The sequence below is a fragment of the Kogia breviceps genome, chromosome 10 (assembly GCF_026419965.1).
Source record: "Kogia breviceps isolate mKogBre1 chromosome 10, mKogBre1 haplotype 1, whole genome shotgun sequence".
Taxonomy (NCBI): Eukaryota; Metazoa; Chordata; class Mammalia; order Artiodactyla; family Physeteridae; genus Kogia; species Kogia breviceps.
Window position 1 is genome coordinate 43539653 of NC_081319.1, and position 19278 is coordinate 43558930.

Genomic DNA, 19278 nt, shown 5'->3' on the forward strand with positions numbered 1-19278 from the left:
AGCTGGGGTGCAACCAGAGCCTGAGTTCGTAGCTAACAGATGACCTGGCCTCACCTGAGGCTTTGCAGAGTCCTTCCCTAAGACAGTTTCCTGGGCACCAGGGTGGGGAGGAGGCTGTCTCAAGGGTCTCTGAGGTTTCTACCAAAGGGTAGTGGGAGTTGCAGGAGCATCAGGCCAGGCAGTCATTATTGGACTTCTGCCAGGCTGCGCATATGACATTTACAGAGAATTTCTACTCCACGATAGGCTTCCGTGACCTCCCTCCTAAGATGCCCATTTCTCTCCCCAACATATGACCCAGTTCCAATTCCACATGGTCTCTCTCTTTCGGAGGGAATATTTGTGTGTCTTGATTGTTCAATTCTTAGTTTCTGACACAATCCTTTTGACTCTTCTCTCTCTGGGTCTTTATTGGAAGTTCTGTCTGGGTTCTGTGCCAGGGCCCTAACTCTAGTCACACATTTACCCTGGATGTGGGGAGTCCCAGGCCCATTGTAGCTGACTCAGCACTGCATTAACCATTCAGAATCCAAATTCATCAAGCTTTTATTGAGCATTTGCTGTAGGTGAAGCTCACAGGTATACAGTACATATGAAGAAAGTTTAGAAATTTCTCAACCATGAGGACTCAACAAAAGGTTCTAGCATCTACTGCTGTTATTAATCAGATGTGTACATAAATGAAGGCACTTTGTAATTCCATTTAACCCTTCAGCCATTTAGAAACCTTTTTATAAGGTCTTTATAAGGGGAGACATGGAGGCTTGAAGAATTTAAGGGACTTGCTAAAGGTGACTCACTTGGTAAATGGCTGTGACTGATGTTCAGGTCCATGTGACATGGAAGGGATTAAAGAGTTAATCTTGCACTAGCCAGATAATTTCACTAAAATGAATCAAGGCTGGAATATCCAGGAAAGTGGTAATCCACAGAGCAATAACACAGTTTCCTGAATGAGGCATTTTCTAGAGTTAAAGTACCTCCAAGAGGACCCTGAAGCCTGGCTTTGACTTGAGGACTTTGGGTTGGTGATTCTCTTGGTAGGTCTTGGAGAGCTACCCTCTACTATCTCTGCCCTGCTCTGTACCCATGGAGGGTGACCTGAGCAAACTGCATCACCCTCACCCTCTGGTTCTGGTCAGGTTTGGCCAGTGGGAGGCACAGACAGGAGGTCAGAGGCTGGGAGGAAAGAGGAGCTGGCTATCTGCCAGCTGGCTTCTTCCCTGCTGGGCTGTGGCTGGGCCACCTTCCATCAGGCTGCCTCTCACATAAAGGGGCAGGTCTTGCTGGGCTCTGGTCCTTCCCCTCACCCCTTCAGCCTAGGCTTATTACAGCTTCCCACTGTGGCTAGTTCCTCAGTGCCTCACTGCCCCTTCTTAGTTCCTGAGCCCAACGCACATCTCTGTAAATACTTCCATAAACCCTCTCCACTTGCCCACTGCAGTGGTTCATCTGTTTCTTGCTGGGACCCTGAACCCCATGCATCCAGTCAGAGATGGAGCTAAGGTAACACTGTAAGACTTATCCAAGTCACTAGAGCCATATAATGGTCAGCTCACAAGTCAGTTTGTAAACCACTGTGTGTCCTGGGCTGGCCAGAGGGCGAAAAACAACAACAACAACAACAAAAAAACAAAATGAAAAAACACTAGAAGCATCATTACTGAAGCTGGAGGGAGAGCTTAAATTAAATCACAGCTTCAATCCAATGAGGAGTCCCTGATTTGCCATTACACACTGTGATTATTCTATTAAGAGTGCTGGCCAGTTCGTCACTGTTGCCTAATTTGTGCATTTTGGCAAGTTATTGCTTCTCCAACTAAAGTCAAGGATATTTTGCTTCTGCTAAGATCTGTCCGGGGCCTCTCCCCGGATTTATCTGAGTCTTAATTGTCAAGCCCAAGGTAGTTTGCACAGAGTCACAGGCAAGAAGAGAAGAACCTTTCATTTTTTTTCACACTCATCCAGGAAGCAAACAGGCCTATTTCTAAAGCAGTGATAGTGAGTAGGGACAGAGAAACTCTGGGGGAAAAAATGATATCAGTTGGAAAATAGTCTGTATCACCGTCCTGCAGAGTAAACCAGAAAACCTGTTTGATCTCAGTTAAACCCAATCTCTCCCTCTGGGTCTCACCTGCCTTGTCTGTAAAATGGGGTAGATGGGAGGTGCTGGGCAGAGTGATGTCTAAAGGATCCTTCCATGGGTGACACTCAGGGCTTCTTGGCCTGAGGCCTCTAGCTGGAGAGCAGCCCCAAAGAGTCTGGAGCATTCACAAACTCACCGAGACTTTGATGGCTCCAGAGGCAAGCTCACCAGTGGGCAATGTGGGGAGTCCATCTTCTCCATGCCTTAAGCCAGGGTTGGGAGTTTGAGGCAGTGGACTCCTAAGGAGGGGGTCTTGCTGGCTTGCATCCCTACCCAGCAGCAGGGAGCCCCGATGGCTTTCACGGTCTCCAGGAAAGACTCCATCATCTGTGACCCCATCAGGGAATGAGATGTCTCGGCCAGAGGCCTGGAAATGGAACACACTGCCAAGGCTAGCCTGGTGTCTCCCAGAGGTGAGGCCTAGGAAAGACTGGGCATTGCCCCAAAAGAGCAAGAAAGAAGGCAGGCTGGAAGATCATCCTGCAGGCAAATCTGGAGCCCAGCACTTCCCCACTACCCACCCCCACTCCCACCTCCCTGCCCTCAGCCTCGTGACCTTCCCATGGAAAATTAAAGACACAGACCTATGGGGTATTCTAGGTATACATGGGGAGAAAAGAGAGGAAAAGAATATTCTTGACACAGCCTGGGAAAGGTCCAAGATCAAAAAGAGATTACAAGGTGCTCAAGATCAGCAAATAGATCATCATGGCCAAGGATGTGTCAGAGGACAACCCTGTCACCCAGATGGGTCAGTTGTTTGCCAGCCTTTGGCCATGGTGCTGGACAAAGGTATCTTAAGTTCCCTGCTTCAATGCAAAGTTGTGACTTCAGCAGACAGTTATGTACACCAGTACAGGAACAAGCTTAGTAAAGGGTTGTTGAACAAACAAGTGCTCTTATTTTCTGAAAATTAGGTTCGACAATTCATTAGATCCAGCCTATATGCGTGTGAGAGTTTGTTTTGCAAAGGAGGAGATAAGAGCTTTGTAATATAATGAGCTTCTAGGATCCCTGGAGGCAAACTTTGAACAGTCAAGAATGGGGAGATTGAAGGGAGAGTTGCAGACTAATTTCCTGGAGGAATAGTGCCATTCCTCCAAATCAATAAACATTTCCCATCACAATCTTCCTCCCAGGGAACTGTGTGGCATACAGTTGCCAGAGGAAAGGAGCTAATTCAGAGGCCCAGAGCCCCTGGAGAGTTAGTGTGCTGGGTTGGCTAGTTCCCACGACCATGATCTTGACCAGACAAGTTATCAATTCTGTCCTCAGCTCATAGAAAGTGTTTCTAAAATCTAAATACTGACTTCCTATCAAACTCTGATCATAATGCTGAATTTTTCCCCCTTCCTTAATTCCTTTTATTTACTAAATTACTAAAGTTGGGACACTTTGTCAATTAAAGCTCTCCTGACCTATCCCCCTCTCCCACAGAAGTGAAATTTGCTTTCTTGATCATTTGGAGCCCAGTCCTGTTCAACAACCATCACTGTAATTCAGTATTAAAGTTCCCCACAGCACTAGGGACTTCCCTGGTGGCACAGTGGTTAACAATCCTCCTGCCAATGCAGGGGACACGGGTTCCATCCCTGGTCCAGGAAGATCCCAGATGCCACGGGGCAACTAAGCCCGTGCGCCACAACTACTGAGCCTGCACTCTGGAGTTTGCGAACCACAACTACTGAAGTCCGCGTGCCTAGAGCCTGTGCTCCGCAACAAGAGAAGCCCACGCACCGCAACGAACAGTAGCCCCCACTCACTGCAACTAGAGAAAGCCCCTGCACAGCAACAAAGACCCAACACAGCCAAAAATTAAATTAATTAATTAATTAATTTAAAAAACAAAAAACACAGCGCTTTTTGCCTAGAATATATGTCCAAGGACATTGAACTCATAAAAATCCACGAATCCTTAGTAGTTTTGAAACAAAGGAACAGAATTGGCATATCCTTATTAAACATGGGACAACTGAGTTATAGGCACTTGGGCACTAAGCAAACCAAGAAACTAAGAAGAAAATTTTGGTCCCGTATTTGACAAGCAGTGCCTCCTTGGCCACCAACTAATATTTCACAATTAACCTATTTGACAAATGGTGGACAATGAGCTCTGAATCTAAGTATCGGACGTGCCTTAAAATGCATCCTCCAAGCAAACCAACTGGTTTCCTGTGTGTTCCCTGAAACCCCTGCTGTGTCTCCCTGCTAAGTGCTACCCCCAACCTCTCTCTCATTACTGCTGGTCAGAAAATGGCTTTTTATTAAAACTTCCTATGGTCTATTTACTACAATAACACACCTGGGAAAGAAGGAAGATGATGCCTTACTGAATGGACTCCAGTCAATCAGTTAGTATTAAGGAAATACCCAAACAATGCCTCCCTGTCTTTGCATAAACATATCTCCTTCCTGCCTGGAAAATATTCCTCCCCAAACCCTCCAAGTCCTCAATTACTGGAGGACCCCCCCTACTCACTATTTACTATTCACTTAAATTATCCCCTCCTCCATGAAGCCTTTCCTGATACAATCTCACCCTCATAAGAGTAGATGTTTCCTCTTCTATTCCCCCAAACACCATCTATGTGTCCCTAATAAAGCACTCAACACAGCTCAACAGTTATTTTTATATCTTCCTCCTCCACCCAAATGGAAGTCCTTGGGAAATGGACTGTGTTTTAGTCAACTCTTTATAACAAGCACCTAGTGCTGTTGAATTAACAAAACATGGTTCCTCTTTTTCCTTTTGAAGGTAAACCTAGCTGGAGACACAAGCACACAGACACACACCAGACAACTATTGGACATCCAAGTGCTAATCTGTGTGAGGCTGACTGAATCGGAGAAATTAAAGCCCAATTCAGAGTGTCACTGACATGTCCACGGAAGCTGTGATTCATCCTGTTCCATGGTTGTCAGAGCCCTAGTCAAATACCCTTTGAAACAGCTTCTGAACTATGCATTGTCCATATCAGGTGCTGCTCAAAAGAGGCAGTGCAGGGAAGGGAAGGGCACAGACTGTGATAAATGCTGAAGTGTCGGTGTCACTGAGGTCAGCGTGCATGGGAGTGTGTCTGTGTATGTCCATGAACACGGAAGTCTGGGGGTTGTAGAGATCCTATTCCAAAAAGTAGGACATCCTTCAGAGGAGCACAAGGAAAAGAGATCAGGAGGGAAGTGAGCATCAGCAGCCTTGAAAAATAGCCATGTTGATCCCCTTTCCCATACTGTTATTGTGGGATCTACTCTACCACAAAGGGGTTATTATCTCTCAGGCCTGTGGAAAGGGTATATTTGGGGTACATAGGACTTTCAAGGGAGAAGGAGCTGGTGGAAGGAAACTTGGTGAGTACAGGGAATCTTGGAGTAGGAGGTAGCGGGTCTTCATGGTGGGGAGAATTGCTACAGGGTCTGAAGTGAGGTACTGAAGTTATTCCCAGGCTGGATTGTTATCACAGAGACAGGTGCTGGGATCTCCTGTGCCAACAATGGGTGAGAATTTGAGCTGCAGGGGCTGAGGCGTGAGGTCAGAAAAAAGCTTGTAAATGATTTCAGCACCACGAACAAGGGCCCCACTCCTGCTTCAGAACTGCAGATCAGAGTGTCAGAAGGAAGCTGACCTTGATGTTCACAGGTCCACAGACACCTCAAGGTCAGCATGTTCAAGGTCACCTATAATCCAGGGTTCTTCTCCAGTGCTACTGCCTTCGAATCACCACCTACCTAAATGCCCAGTCGGGAAACCTGGGAGGCATTTTGGACTTCTCCCTTCTTTTTCAACATTCCACAGTCCCAATCTTGTTTATTCCCTCGAGTCCCCATAAAAGTCTTTATAATCCACCCTTTTCCCCATCTATGATGCCCCTGTCCTAGTTTAGGCCACCATTGGTTGGGGGGGCGTGGCAGGCAGGGTCTGGATTATCAAAACATCCTCCTAGTCTCTGTGCCTCCAGATATCTCTCTGCTACAAACCTCTTCCCACTTCAGCATATTGTCCATGGCAGCTGGAAAGGTGGGTCACCTTTAAGGCACAAACCTGAGCCCCTTACCATTCTGTGTTCATTGTAAGACTCAGTCTGGGGTGACTTGTTGTCGTCTGTGGAGCCCTCTGACACGCTTGGCTTCATTCTGTGCCTTCTCACACTGGCATTTTTGGAGGCAAAAGGGGATCCATTGTGGGAGTGGAGAGAGGCTGTGTCAACCCCCAGGGCTGCCAGCACCTGAAAGGAGAGAACAGCAGTATCTGGATGAGGTTAGCATAAATGTGTGTCCCCCAGACATGCGGTGTCACACAGGTGATGGCATCTAAACCAGAGGAGATCAGGATTAGGACCTGGGTGGTGGTTGGATTAAGACATGGCAGGAAGAGTCACCTCTGGGTCACCTCCTTCATTCACACCCTGTAGTAAACGCTGTTGATGCCCTGTCCAGATCTCTTTTACCAGGTCAGTACCCTCATCTCAAGCTGCTTGAATGTTAGTTACTAATGGGTTACAGCTGCAGGATTTGCAGAAAACTTTCTTTGACTATACATTTGGCTGGAGCAAGTATGGAGGTACAGAGGGCCAGCATTCTTGCGTCCAGGTAGGGATAACCCTGTGGAACAAGTCATGCTCTGGAGCTTCCCATGGAATCAGGCCAAAGGTAGTATCTAGCTGAGGCCACTTCCTTGTTTAATTCTTCCCCTGTCCCATCCTGCTTCCTTCAGTCTCCTCCTAAGAGCACCCCTCAGTGAATCACTTGCACAGGCTCTTCATTCATATTTTTTTTGAGAAAATCTAACCTAAGATGGTCCCTGAGATAAGATGAATTTTCCTATGGTTCCCTAAAATGACAGTCTTACTCTAAGAGGCTAGTCCAGATATCTGCCCAACAATGTACAACCTGCAACAGATTTCACAAAGATCCACCCCTCACTGACCTCCTGCTCTGTCCGGAGCATCTCAAGGGCCTCCTGGAACTTCTTCTCCTTGGCTTCAATTTCATCAATGGTTGCCTGGCGCTGCTCCTCATATGCCATGGTGACCACAGCCAAGATCAAATTGACCAGGTAGAAAGACCCCAGGAAGATAACAAGCACGAAAAAAAACAAATAGATTTTCCCAGAAGCCCTCAGGGTCTGCAGATTCAAAAGAAAGAAGAGAGACTTGTACCTAGAGAACTTGGGCCCCTGACATGGTCAGGGTCCTCCAGGAAGAATGTAGCCATGCAGCCAATGCCCCAGCCTCCAACCGAGTCTGTATGGGGACATGCAGATCAATACCTGCTGGTAGAGGCGTTCCCAGGAATCCTGTGTCATGAGGCGGAACAGTGAGAGGAAAGCCCAAGCAAAGGAGTCAAAGCTGGTATAGTTAAAATCTGGGTTGTCAGATGTTTTAAGGCAGAAATAACCTTCAGGGCAGTGGCTGCAGCAAGAATAGAGAAGGTTGTCAATTGCACAGCCTCCCACTTACTGGGGGCTAGACAGTCCAGGGCTGTGGGAAAACCTGAGGGTTTGAAGTCAAAGACTGGAGTTCAAGGCCTAGCCTACCTCTTATTAGCTGAGTGACCTTGGACATTCAGTCTCTTTAGGTCTCAGTTTCTCTTGCCTATTAAATGGGGACGATAATGTTAGGGAATTACTGACTGAAACCACCCATCCTGGCCAGGTTAGAACTGCTTACGTGAGTTGTCTCACAACAAGAGGTCTCAATAAGGAACACAGAACCGACAAGCTGCTGCCAAAACCAACCAGAAGAATTTGGGAGGGGAAAAAAGGACGGAGGAGGCGCCAACCCATAACAGTCCTGCAAACCTCCCAGAAACCCTCGTGATGGAAACTGTCGTGACTGAGAGAAGTGTATGCAGCCAGGAAGGGCCCTGAGTCAGACCAAATATGGGCACAAGCAAAATGATTGGCCAGAGACAACCCAGAAAGCTAACTCCACCTCCATAAATCCTGAGACCGGGAGCCACGAGGCAGAGCAGTTCTCCTGGGTTCCCTACCCTGCTGCTGTCTGCTCAAGCACTCATTTACAAAAAAGTGTTTTATTTTGTCAATATGCACATATTTCCTCAGACGATTCTTTTTTTTTTTTTTTTGGCTGCGTTGGGTCTTCGTTGCTGCACACGGGCTCTTCTCCAGTGGCGAGCAGGGGCTACTCTTCGTTGTGGTGCACAGGCTTCTCATTGCAGTGGCTTCTCTTGTTGTGGAGCATAGGCTCTAGGCGCGCGGGCTTCAGTAGTTGTGGTACGTAGGCTCAGCAGTTGTGGCTCACGGGCTCTAGAGCGCAGGCTCAGTAGTTGTGGCACACGAGATTAGTTGCCACGTAGCATCTGGGATCTTCCCGGACCAGGGATCGAACCCGTGTCCCCTGCATTGGCAGGTGGGTTCTTAACCACTGTGCTACCAGGGAAGTCCCTATGATTTATTTCTGAGTGTTAGACAAGAGCTCATCTCAGGGCCTAGAAGAGGCACCCCCCCGACCCCCCCCCCCCACCCTGGTAACATAATACCTTCACGTCAGAGTTTCATGCAAAGAGAAATGGTCTGGAGAAGGCTAGCTGGCTGCCCAGACATGACCCCATAAGATGATGAGCTCTTTGCAGATTGACATCAGGGGAGGCAGAGTCAGTAAAACCTGAGCCAATTGGCATCACCTGCAGAGCTGTCTTTCAAAGGAGGACTCACAATTAGCCAAGCTCACTGACCAATTACATGCAACAATCAAAACACCACTTTCCAATAACTGAGCACGTACTGTGTGCCTCTCTCTCTCCTAAGTGCTTTAAAACTGCTACAATTTAATCATCTCAATAATCCTTTTTTTAAAAACAGATGTGGAAGCTGGGGTTCAGAGAGGAGAAGTCAGCTGTCTAAAAGCACACAGATGCCAATGGATTTATTTAAAAGGAGAAATATAACTGTCAAGTAGTTTATGAAGAGTGACCTATGAAGGAAGGCCAAATTGAAGATGACTGCCTGGTGACCACTGGAATGGGGAGGGCTGCACTGCCCTCTCTCTCATAATAAGAGGGTGAGTTGGTATCGGGAAGCATCTCTAAGCTTGAGGCATGTGAGTGCTCCCCTGCACACCAGTGAGATGACCTGGTTGAGGAGACGGTAACGCCTTTTTTGTAGTTCGGGATTCTACTTCAGGATTCCTCCACCAACACCAACCCTGGGGGGTCTTCTTATTCCAGACATCCATACAAACACACATCCAGGAACCCACACAATTGATTAGGGCTTGACAACCTTATTATAACTAAATCCCAATTCTGTCTCCAACCTTGGTTGGAGATTTGAGAGTTTCCAGACTCTGTAGACCCACATATAAAGACAGTCTCTTGGTTCTGCTCTCCCAAGGAGCTAGTTAACCCATTACCTGTAGGTTTGCTAGTTAACACTAAGGGCAGCCTATTTCTATGTCTGCCGTAGAACACCACTATAGCTGCTACACATCAACAGCTAACTGCTCAGATAATTAAATGAGACCACAGTGTAAAGGCTCTTGCAAGATGCCTTCAGCATAGCAAATATTGTATGTAAAATGCAGAAATAAATTTCTTGGTGTTTTTAATCTGAAGCTACCAAAAAGATGGACTAGAATAATGTATGTGAAAGATGCTGAAAATCATCAAATATTTCCTGGTACTTGTTCTCCACTTTGAGACCCTGGACTTTCTCCCTGCAGTGTCACTGGTCAGTGTGTGCTTTTGCTCAGGGCTCTGGCTTCTCTGCAGCTCAGCACAGAACCCAGGTTCGGTGTCCACAGCATGCCTCTCAGGGCTCACTCTGCCCATCATCTAAGCTGGCCTCTACTTAACATCCCAGCCCTATCCACTCCTTCCCTGCCTGGCCAGGACCTATGCAGCAGGATAGCTGGTCTCTCTCAGAGTTGGAGGGGGCTCCCATGGATGGACCCCACAGCTTTACCACAGTCAGTGCGTGGGCACTGTAGAACCATCCTCATGAGAAATGCCATTATCCAGACAGAAGGAGGACACTGACGGGTCCTCGGTTTCAATTTAAGTCAAAGGCAAATGAAAACTGACATCAGGACAACCCTCTTCCTGAACTCAAGAACCAAATGCCAAGTGCATTTGTGAAGAAAGAGGCCAAGGGGTCTGTGTTGCTCAAATTCTCCTATTAGTCCCACCTCTCATCTCTAGCTGAGATTGTTTTCCGGGGGAGCTGATGAAGGCAGAACTCCATAAAGTTCCCACCCAACTCCACTTGTGCAATATAGGGCTGTTAGCCACTCAGGGAGGGGGTTGTGTGGGCTCGGGGTTCCAGACCCCCTCGCCATGGAGATGGGAGGGATGAGTCTTTCTGATCTCTTTCTGCTCACACCTGTTCCTGTGGTCAAAGCAGCAGGCAGACCTGAGCGGCCCCCTTCCCCTTTGCTTTGTCTCACTTTCTGTTCTGCCATCTAAAGGCTCCATCCGGGCTTCCCTGGTGGCACAGTGGTTAAGAACCCGCCTGCCAATGCAGGGGACACGGGTTCGAGCCCTGGTCTGGGAAGATCCCACATGCCGTGGAGCAACTAAGCCCGTAAGCCACAACTACTGAGCCTGCGCATCTAGAGCCTGTGCTCTACAACAAGAGAAGCCATGACGATGAGAAGCCCGTGCACCGCGATGAAGAGTAGCCCCTGCTCGCCGCAGCTAGAGAAAGCCTGCACACAGAAACGAAGACCCAACACAGCCAAAAATAAATAAATAAATAAATAATTTTTTTAAGAATAAAAAAATAAAGACTCCATCCAAACCATCTCTTGTCCATCCAGCCTGGAGACATCCTGTTTGTCCTTCAATCTCATCTCAGTCACCACCTCTAGGAAACCTTCCCTGACATCCTCCCTGCCTCACACCATCACCTCACTGTATTTCCCCAGCCCAGGGAGCCTCTAGGACAGCACTGGTACTTCACAGCATAGCATCTTTATGTATATGCATCAGAGCTCACAAACTGGCAGATTGCTAGCTGAATTTGCATTGCTGAAATATTTTGTTTGGCCCACAATATGTAGACATTTTCTGAAACTGGTAGCCAATGTTTATAGTTAAGAGAGTTTACATAAAAATTGAAATTTTCTGTCTCTCTTTTAAAAACTTGTACGTTCTGGAAACAGTGGACCCACATTTCCACATGACAACCAAAAGCTGAACTGAGAAGTGGCTACCCCTTTAGATGGGGCATGAACTCTCATGATCATGGTTCCCACCCAGCCTACTCCTCACATTTGTTGTTATGTGTCTGGCCTCTGTTAGAATTTGAAACTGCAAAGTCTGATACATGTGTTTCTTCCTCTGCTATGTGAGGATAATGAAACCCATGTGATAGAGTTGTAATTAAATGTAGAGCATTTGACATAAAACATATTTAATAAATATTTGTTCCTTCCTGGGGCAGATTGTTTGCAAAAATGACCACAATTATTCCCATCCCTGTCTCCACACCCCTTTTAATATGATGTCGCAGGTTCTCCCAGCAACAGGTGGAGTCTATTCCCCCATTCCTTGGATTTGGACTGGCCTGTGCCTTGCTTTAGTCAACAGGATGCAATAGAAGTGACATTATGCCAGTTCTAAGCCTAGGCCTCAAGAGACCTGGAACACTTCCACTCTTCTCTTGGAATTCTGCCTCCACTAGAATCTGGGCTAGTCTGATGGGGGGTGAGAGATCACACGGAGCAGAGACAAAACACCCCAGCTGAGGCCATCCTAGATCAGCCAGACCCCTGCTAATCTGTCCACTGTCTGCAGATGCATGAATGAGCCCAGTCAATATCAGAAGAACAGTAGACTGATCTCAGCTCAATGTGCAGATCTGCAGAATCCTGAGCTAAGTAAATGGCTGGTGTTTTAGGCCACAAAATCTTGGGGTTGTTTGTTACACAGCAAGAGCTAATTCATACACTCCCTCCTCATGAGCCTGGGATGGCAGAGGCCATGACTTATTAATTTCTACATCTTCCTCAGGACTTGCAACCCAGGCTTCACCAGAAAAAGCTGATGACAAGAAGGAGAAAGGGCTGCTGGGCATTGGTGCTATGTCATGGCTTGGGCACTCACCCTGAATCAGATCCATTGCCACACAGTAAGGGATCAGAAGTGCCTGGTTTGTTGGTGTAGAAATCTGCAAAATAAAGGAAGAAGTGAAAGCCTCACATGGATCTCAACCCTTGACTTAAGCCTTGAGTGGTGAAATCAACACCTGTTGAGTCTTCTGCCAGAGTGAGTAGAGAGCCCTTGGCCACATGCCCTCATTGGATATGCTGGGACGCCTGGAAGGGGAAATGTCTCATCTGGGAAGAGAAAAGCTGAGCAGTGGCTTCAGCTTTGAGCTTCCTCCAGCAGAGGCAGAATGACCTGCCTCTGGATTTATAGCTCATTTCCTTGTAAAAGGAAATTTGGCAACAGAGAATGGAGGGCCCAAAAGTAAAACACAACTCATGGGAAGCATTTCAGCAGAAAAGAGGAATCAAAATATATGTCTATACAGGTATGCAGAGGCTTCACACCCCCTGCCAACCAGACCTGGGTCCCTATGACAGAAATTCCACTCCCGTTTTTCATGAGAAGAGTAATTGGCCGTCTCGTTGACAACTGTGCAATTCTTGACACATTTGTTCTTGAGGTTGCCCTTGAAGAGCTGCAGGCCCACCAGGGCAAAGACACTCAGGCAGAAGATGGTGAGGATGGTCACATCAGCCAGCTTCCTCACCGAGTGGATCAGGGCTCCCACGATGACCTTCAGCCCTATGGGAAGATGACACTGATACTCTCACGTGGATGAGGTTCCACACGCAGAACACACACGTGTGCCTAGCACGCTTGCATCTTAGCCATCCTACCCTCTCACTACACACAGGTGTGAGGTATTTTACGAACTCTAGGGCAGTTCCAAGCCCAGTTTCTCATCTGAACCTTGCAATAAGCCTGAGAGGCAGGCAGAGATTATTGTCCCATTGTAAAGATGAAGCAGCTGAGATCCAGGCAATGCATTTCATCTTAAAGCTAATAAATTCTGGAGAGTAGCAATTCAATTTAAAAAATAATTGATGAGTACCTGCTATGTTCCAGGCACTACACTAGGCATAAGGCTACTAACTTCATTCCAGTCATTTGGTATCTGTTTTTCTGTCCTTATCTCAGTCCTGGGAGGCAGCTCGAGGCTGGGGACACACGTACGTCAGTGTGTGTGAGTGTGTGTGTGTGAGTAAGTGAAAGAGAAAGAGAAAAGAAGGAGGAGGAGGAAGAAAGGAGGGAGGGAGGGGAGAGAGAGACATGCAAGGGAGATAGAATGAGACAGAGATACAAAGACACAGAGACGGGCTTCCCTTGTGGCGCAGTGGTTGAGAGTCCGCCTGTCGATGCAGGGGACACGGGTTCATGCCCCGGTCTGGGAGGATCCCACGTGCCGCGGAGCGGCTGGGCCCGTGAGCCATGGCCGCTGAGCCTGTGCGTCCGGAGCCTGTGCTCCGCAATGGGAGAGGCCACAGCAGTGAGAGGCCCGCGTACCCCCCCCAAAAAAAAACAAAAAACAAAGACACAGAGACGAACATAACAGTGTGAAGCCATGAGAGACACTGAGAGTCACTGAGGAAGAAACAAAGAATCTGAGAAGAAGCACAGCGCAGTAAAGATGGGGCCCCTGCTTGTTTAAGGAAAGATGATTTGTTGCTCTGGCAAAGGAAAACACCTTCTTCTGGAAAGCAGCTTCCCAAGTAGCAGAAAGAGCTCTAACCAGCGAAGCAGACTGCGATCTAGGCTTGCATTGTCATTTTGGTCAACAAATAACCCATTGAGCACCCCCTGCCCCATGTGGTCCCCTCTGGGAGCCGAGCAATGGTTAAGGCACTGGCCTGTGGTGGGGCTGTCTGATGAGTGAGGGAAAACTCCACAGCATTATTGAGCAGGTGGGCACACAGAGGAACAGCCCCTCACAGAAGCCTGGGAGTGGGGGTAGGATGGGGTGGAGGGTGGGGAAGATGGGAGGGACCAGGGAGTCTCCTTGAGGAGATCAGAGCATGGCAGAGCCCTGAGGATGCCCATGAGTTGAGTGAAGAGATGAGGAGGGATTTCCTGACAGAGGAGCAGCATGGCCCAGGGCTGGGCAATGAGCAAAAGCTTTGAGTGTCTGTGGAACCACAGGCAGATTCTGGAATGTGGTGTGAGGTGGGTACAGGAGAGAGATGAGGCAGGGAGAGGAGGAGGGTCAGGACAGACCAGGTCTTGTAGACAAGACTCAGGGTCTTCCTGGCTGGGAGTAGGTGAGAGAGGTACCAAGCAGCAGAACTGACTACTTATTGCCGTGATTTTCTTCATGAAGAAGCTTGTCCAGTGGAAGTTAGCAAAGACTTTTCAGCCGTTCCCTGCAGAACCAGTCACAGAACTGTGGAAAAGGACTTCCACTCTAGCGTGAGTATTTCTATTTCCCAGATGAGGGCATGGGTTCTCAGAGGTGAGGGAGGGGAGATAACACATCATGCCACAAGGGAGACGCATTGAGTCCCATCTCAGGGCTGTTACCTGGTCTCTGGCCTCACTATCTCCTCCATCAGCCCAGTGGGAGATGAGGAGTATCACTGGGCTACTTACTGGAGGCCCGGTAAGATAAGCCCTGGTACACTATTTTTGTTTCTGAATGGTCTGTAATCAAGAATTGTCTAATTATTTTCTCTTCTGTGGGTCCAAAGAGAGGGCTGAGGCCCAAATTTTCAGAACCATGGAAATGGGGAAGATACTCACCAGAGCCTAGGACTGTCTTTTTCCTTCTTCACTGTTTCCAAGTTTACATTTTGGTTTAAAGTATAAATGAGAATCTGACTGGAGGCTTGCCTGAACCCCACAATGAGAACATAAAACGAGGACTTGACCTTCTTGTCCTTTACGGACACCATGGGGTACTCTGGACAGAGTGCTGGCTGAGAATCAGGACATGAGGTTTCCAGGTCACAAATGCCTCTAGTGATGAGGATTTGGGATAGTGTTTTCTACTCTCTGGGCCTCAGTTTCTTTGTCTCTTAAATGGGGACTGTAGTCCATGTCCCAGAAATTTATAGGGCTCTTGTGAAAATCAAAGTGGGACATTAGGCTGTGGAAACCAACATAAGCTCTATGAGTAAATGTGCTGGTTAAAGCAGCTCACCTGGAATCACAGACACTGTTTTTAAAGCTCTAAGGACTCTGAACGTCCGCAGGCCTGAGATCCCTTGGAGATCTATGGCTTCACCAACATACCTGTAGGACCAGAAGTCAGTCAGTGTCTCTGCAAGAAGAGGTACTTGGGAATTCATGCAGCATAAATAAGGACAATTTGGGGTAACACCAGCCTAGAAAGGACCCAGGGCAGACACTGAGAATCTACTAGCACTTCCACTTATAGACTGACATGAACACTGATTTAACTAAGGCAGTATTGTCCAGAATGGCCCCTTTAAGAAGATGCACTGTGATCTAGAAGGCTCCGTGTGCTACATGTGTGGATGGATACTCAAGCATGTGGGTGTGGCCAACCCATCTTCTCAGGCACTGGTTCTCAGGTAAAGACTTTCATATCTGGTAGGTACAAGGCTGAGCCTTGTCTGATCCACTTTGACAAGCCAGTTATCAGCTCAGATCTGAGGTCTCCAACTTCTCCCTGAGTGTATGGGACTAACCCTAGAAAATGACTCCCAAAGCAACAGTCTTTGGCAAAGAAACCCTAGGCCACACAGTCCCGAATGAGGAAGCTGGACAGAGATAAGGAAACATCCCCAGAGTGGCAGCCTGGAACACCTACAAGCCCTACACAGATGCACGTACAAGTCAGTGTGGAGAAATACTCACGCCAGGGTGATGACACTAAAATCCAGCCAGTTCCAAGGATCTCGCAGGTAAGTGAACTCATTTAGACAAAATCCTCTTGCCAGTATCTTTATCAAGGCTTCAAAGGTATAAATGACAGTGAAGACATACCTGGGAGGGAAGGTGGAAAGGGAGTATTAATTGTGACTTGGAGAGAGCTCAGAGGCACAGCGGCTGTGATTGTTCCAAAGGAGAATGTGCAAAGATCATCGACAAGGTGGGGAAGGGGAAGAACGGAAGGTAGGGAGATGAGACGCAGACGGAGGAACTCAGAGGAGTCACACATACGGGTGGGGTGGGATGATCGGCAGCCTCTGCTGCTCTGAAGGTAGGCAGAGGGCAATGGCAGGTGAAAACCTCTGGCACCATGAGGTTCAGAACAGAGTTCCTCCTGTTCCATGAGGCTCCCCGAGGATTTCTGCCCTGAGGGAAGCTGGCAACTCCTCTCTCAACTTGTTGATGGCTGAAAATATGGAAGAGGGAGGAGGCCCAACTACATCCCTCCTCTCCAAACTTCTCTACTTCTGACTCTTTTCTTCTCATACCGTGCCTGGTCTCCCAGCATTTCTGGCCTCAGGGACCCCGGTCTGTTTACTGTCTAAGGCAGTAAACAACTAGGTGTCGGTGTCATGGAAGAAAAAAGCATCTGAGTTCACACACATTTTCTCAGGAGGATGGATCCTGTTAGAGGAAGTCATTTCAAAACAGCCACTCTGCTGGGCACTTTGTGGGTTTGGATTTGAAGAGATGGATCTGAAGCTTAGGTTGAGAGTAGGGTAGTGTTTCTCGAGTGTTCAGAATCCCTCCATCACCATCAGCAGTGGTTCTCAGACTCTAGCACGCATCTGACCCCCTGGAGAGCTTGTTCAAGCATCTGATTTCTGGGCTGCATTTCCAGAGTTTCTGACTCGGTAAGTCTAGGGTAGGGCCCAAGAATTTGCATTTCTCACAAGTTCCCAGCAGAGCCTAATGCTGATGGCCTGAGGAACTACGCTTTTAGAACCACTGACCAAAGGGATTCAGATGCATGCATAAATCACACCTAATTTTGGATACATTACATTTTAAAAATTATAAAATTCTAAAGGTAAACCCTGGTATGAAAAATGAAAAGACTTTTGATTAAATATGGCAGATTGAAGACATGTATTTACCTCCAACCTTTTGGAAATCCTTCTTAAATGATAGTAAAAAGAATTTTTTAAAAAGCATAAGTTCACTAGGGCAATGATAATGGAGAACATAACAGCACTCTGGAAATTACAGTGAAGACAGATGAGTGGTAACTGACAGAGCAGACCCTAGAAAGCTAAAACCTTAGCTGGAAGTAGGGAGTTCCCAGAAGCAAGCCAACCCGCATGGCAGAGCTGCTTAGGACTTAGGGATGCTAAATACCTCTGAAAGTGGGGCCTGGGGAGACAGTGGCAAGAGGGGCTGAAAGGGCAGTTTGAAAATCTTTACAAGAAGCAGTTGGGCTTTCTAAATCCCACGGCACACCAACCATTCAGGGAGGAACTGTCTTCTCTGATCTGGAAATAGACTGGATTGAACAAGAGGGAGAGAGTTGCATCCTGAAACAGGGGTATAAAGGAAAAATTTACATATGTACTAAAAGGCAGACAACCTTCCCACCCACCCACTTCTTCCCCTCAGTAAGTTCCTAGAAGCCTGTCAGTCAGGTTAACAGCTCAAGATGTTGCTGCACTTTTAATATGGACAGCCAGCCAATGAGCATCAGGAATCTGAAGGCTACTTCTACACCAAAGACTAAAAGAACTAAACAGGAAAGAAAGAAAAAGAAAAAAAGACAAGGCAGACAGAAGAAGAGTCAGGGAAAAACCCTTAATAGTTTTAGAGAGTTAAGAGATGAGAAGATACTGGATACATATAGAAGGCTATAACAAGAATATTCAAAGAACAAAAGAGAACTTTTGAAAACAAAAATATGATAGCAAAAGTAAAACATTAATAGAAGGGCTAGAAATAAAGTTGAGGAAATCTCACAGAAAGTAGAACAAAAAGAAATAAATAAGGGGTGATTAAAAATATGAAAATTAGAGAATTAGACTAATAGGTACAATGTCTGATTAACAGGAAATCTAGGGATTTCCCTGGAGGTCCAGTGGTTAAGACTCCACTCTCTCAGTGCAGGGGGCGTGGGTTCTATCCCTGGTCGGGGGACTAAGATCCCACATGCCATGCAATGGCCAAAAAAAAAAAAAAAAAAAAAGGACATCTAGAAAGAAATAGAGAAGGAAATAGAAAGGAGAAAATTACCTAAGAAATAATATAAGAAAATTTCCCTAAACTGAAGGATCTAAATATTTAGCTGAAATACCCACGAGTGTTCAGGAAAATGAATGAAAAAGGTTCATATCAAGGCACAACATCACAAAATTTGAGAACACTGTACACAAACAGAAGAGCCTAACTTTTTCTGAAGGAGTGAAAATCACAGGTCACATACAAAAGACTGAGAATCAAAATACCATCAGATTTCTTAATAGCAAAATTGTAGGTTATAAGACAGTGGAACAATGTCTTCAAAATTTTGAGGAAAATAATTTCTAATTTAGAGTTGCTTCCCCAGCTAAACTGTTTAGATGAGGCTAGTATAAAGATATGCCAAGTCTCAGAAAATTTATTTCCCACCTACCCATCTAAGAAAGTTACCAGAGGCTATGCTCCACCAAAACAAGGAAGTAAACAATAACGAGGAAAATATGGGATGCAGGGGAGTGACAAATGGAATCCAAAAGAGGATGGAGAAGGAAAAATCTCTGGAAAAGAGCAGTACATCAGGCCTAGGGAACATCTAGACCAGATTGAGGCAGCAGTTGAGGGACTCTAAGAAGGATTTCCCCAAGAAAAATGGAAACTGATGGATAATCTGATTCATTCAAGTAAATTTAAGCAATAATTAAACCTCTGGAGAAGAGTTCAGTGATAAAAATATAGAAATTAGTGATAAATATACAGAAAACTGAGCAAATGAAGAAATGAAATTCTTATTAACTCCAGAGAAAGCAAAAAGGAAATGTAACCAAACTATACTGCATGATACAGTTGTGAATAGTATTTCATTAGCAATACTATTATATAATCATATATGTAGTCAATGTACATATTGACTGAAATAATCATATATGTAGACAATGTACATATTGTCTGATTATCTAACCAAAAATTATGATATAACTATAATGGGAAAAGGAGTGTGAGAGAAAATGAGTGTTTGTATGTGGATCTAATCCCTTTTTTTTTCCATAACAGAAAGTTAATATCTAATGTGG

At 46.5% G+C, this 19278-nt stretch overlaps 1 protein-coding gene across 1 annotated transcript in view; it reads right to left on the minus strand.

Annotated features, from left to right (window-relative positions):
* The window catches only part of SCN10A (sodium voltage-gated channel alpha subunit 10), a 90450-nt gene that overhangs the window by 40698 nt on the left and 30474 nt on the right, over positions 1-19278 (minus strand). Inside the window, exons 6-13 of the mRNA XM_059077131.2 lie at positions 15968-16096; positions 15288-15379; positions 12674-12895; positions 12209-12272; positions 7413-7554; positions 7071-7268; positions 6199-6369; positions 2283-2576 (exon numbers count right to left, since the gene is read on the minus strand). Coding sequence (XP_058933114.1) covers positions 2283-2576; positions 6199-6369; positions 7071-7268; positions 7413-7554; positions 12209-12272; positions 12674-12895; positions 15288-15379; positions 15968-16096 — 1312 coding nt within the window. The remainder of the gene's footprint in view (positions 1-2282; positions 2577-6198; positions 6370-7070; positions 7269-7412; positions 7555-12208; positions 12273-12673; positions 12896-15287; positions 15380-15967; positions 16097-19278) is intronic.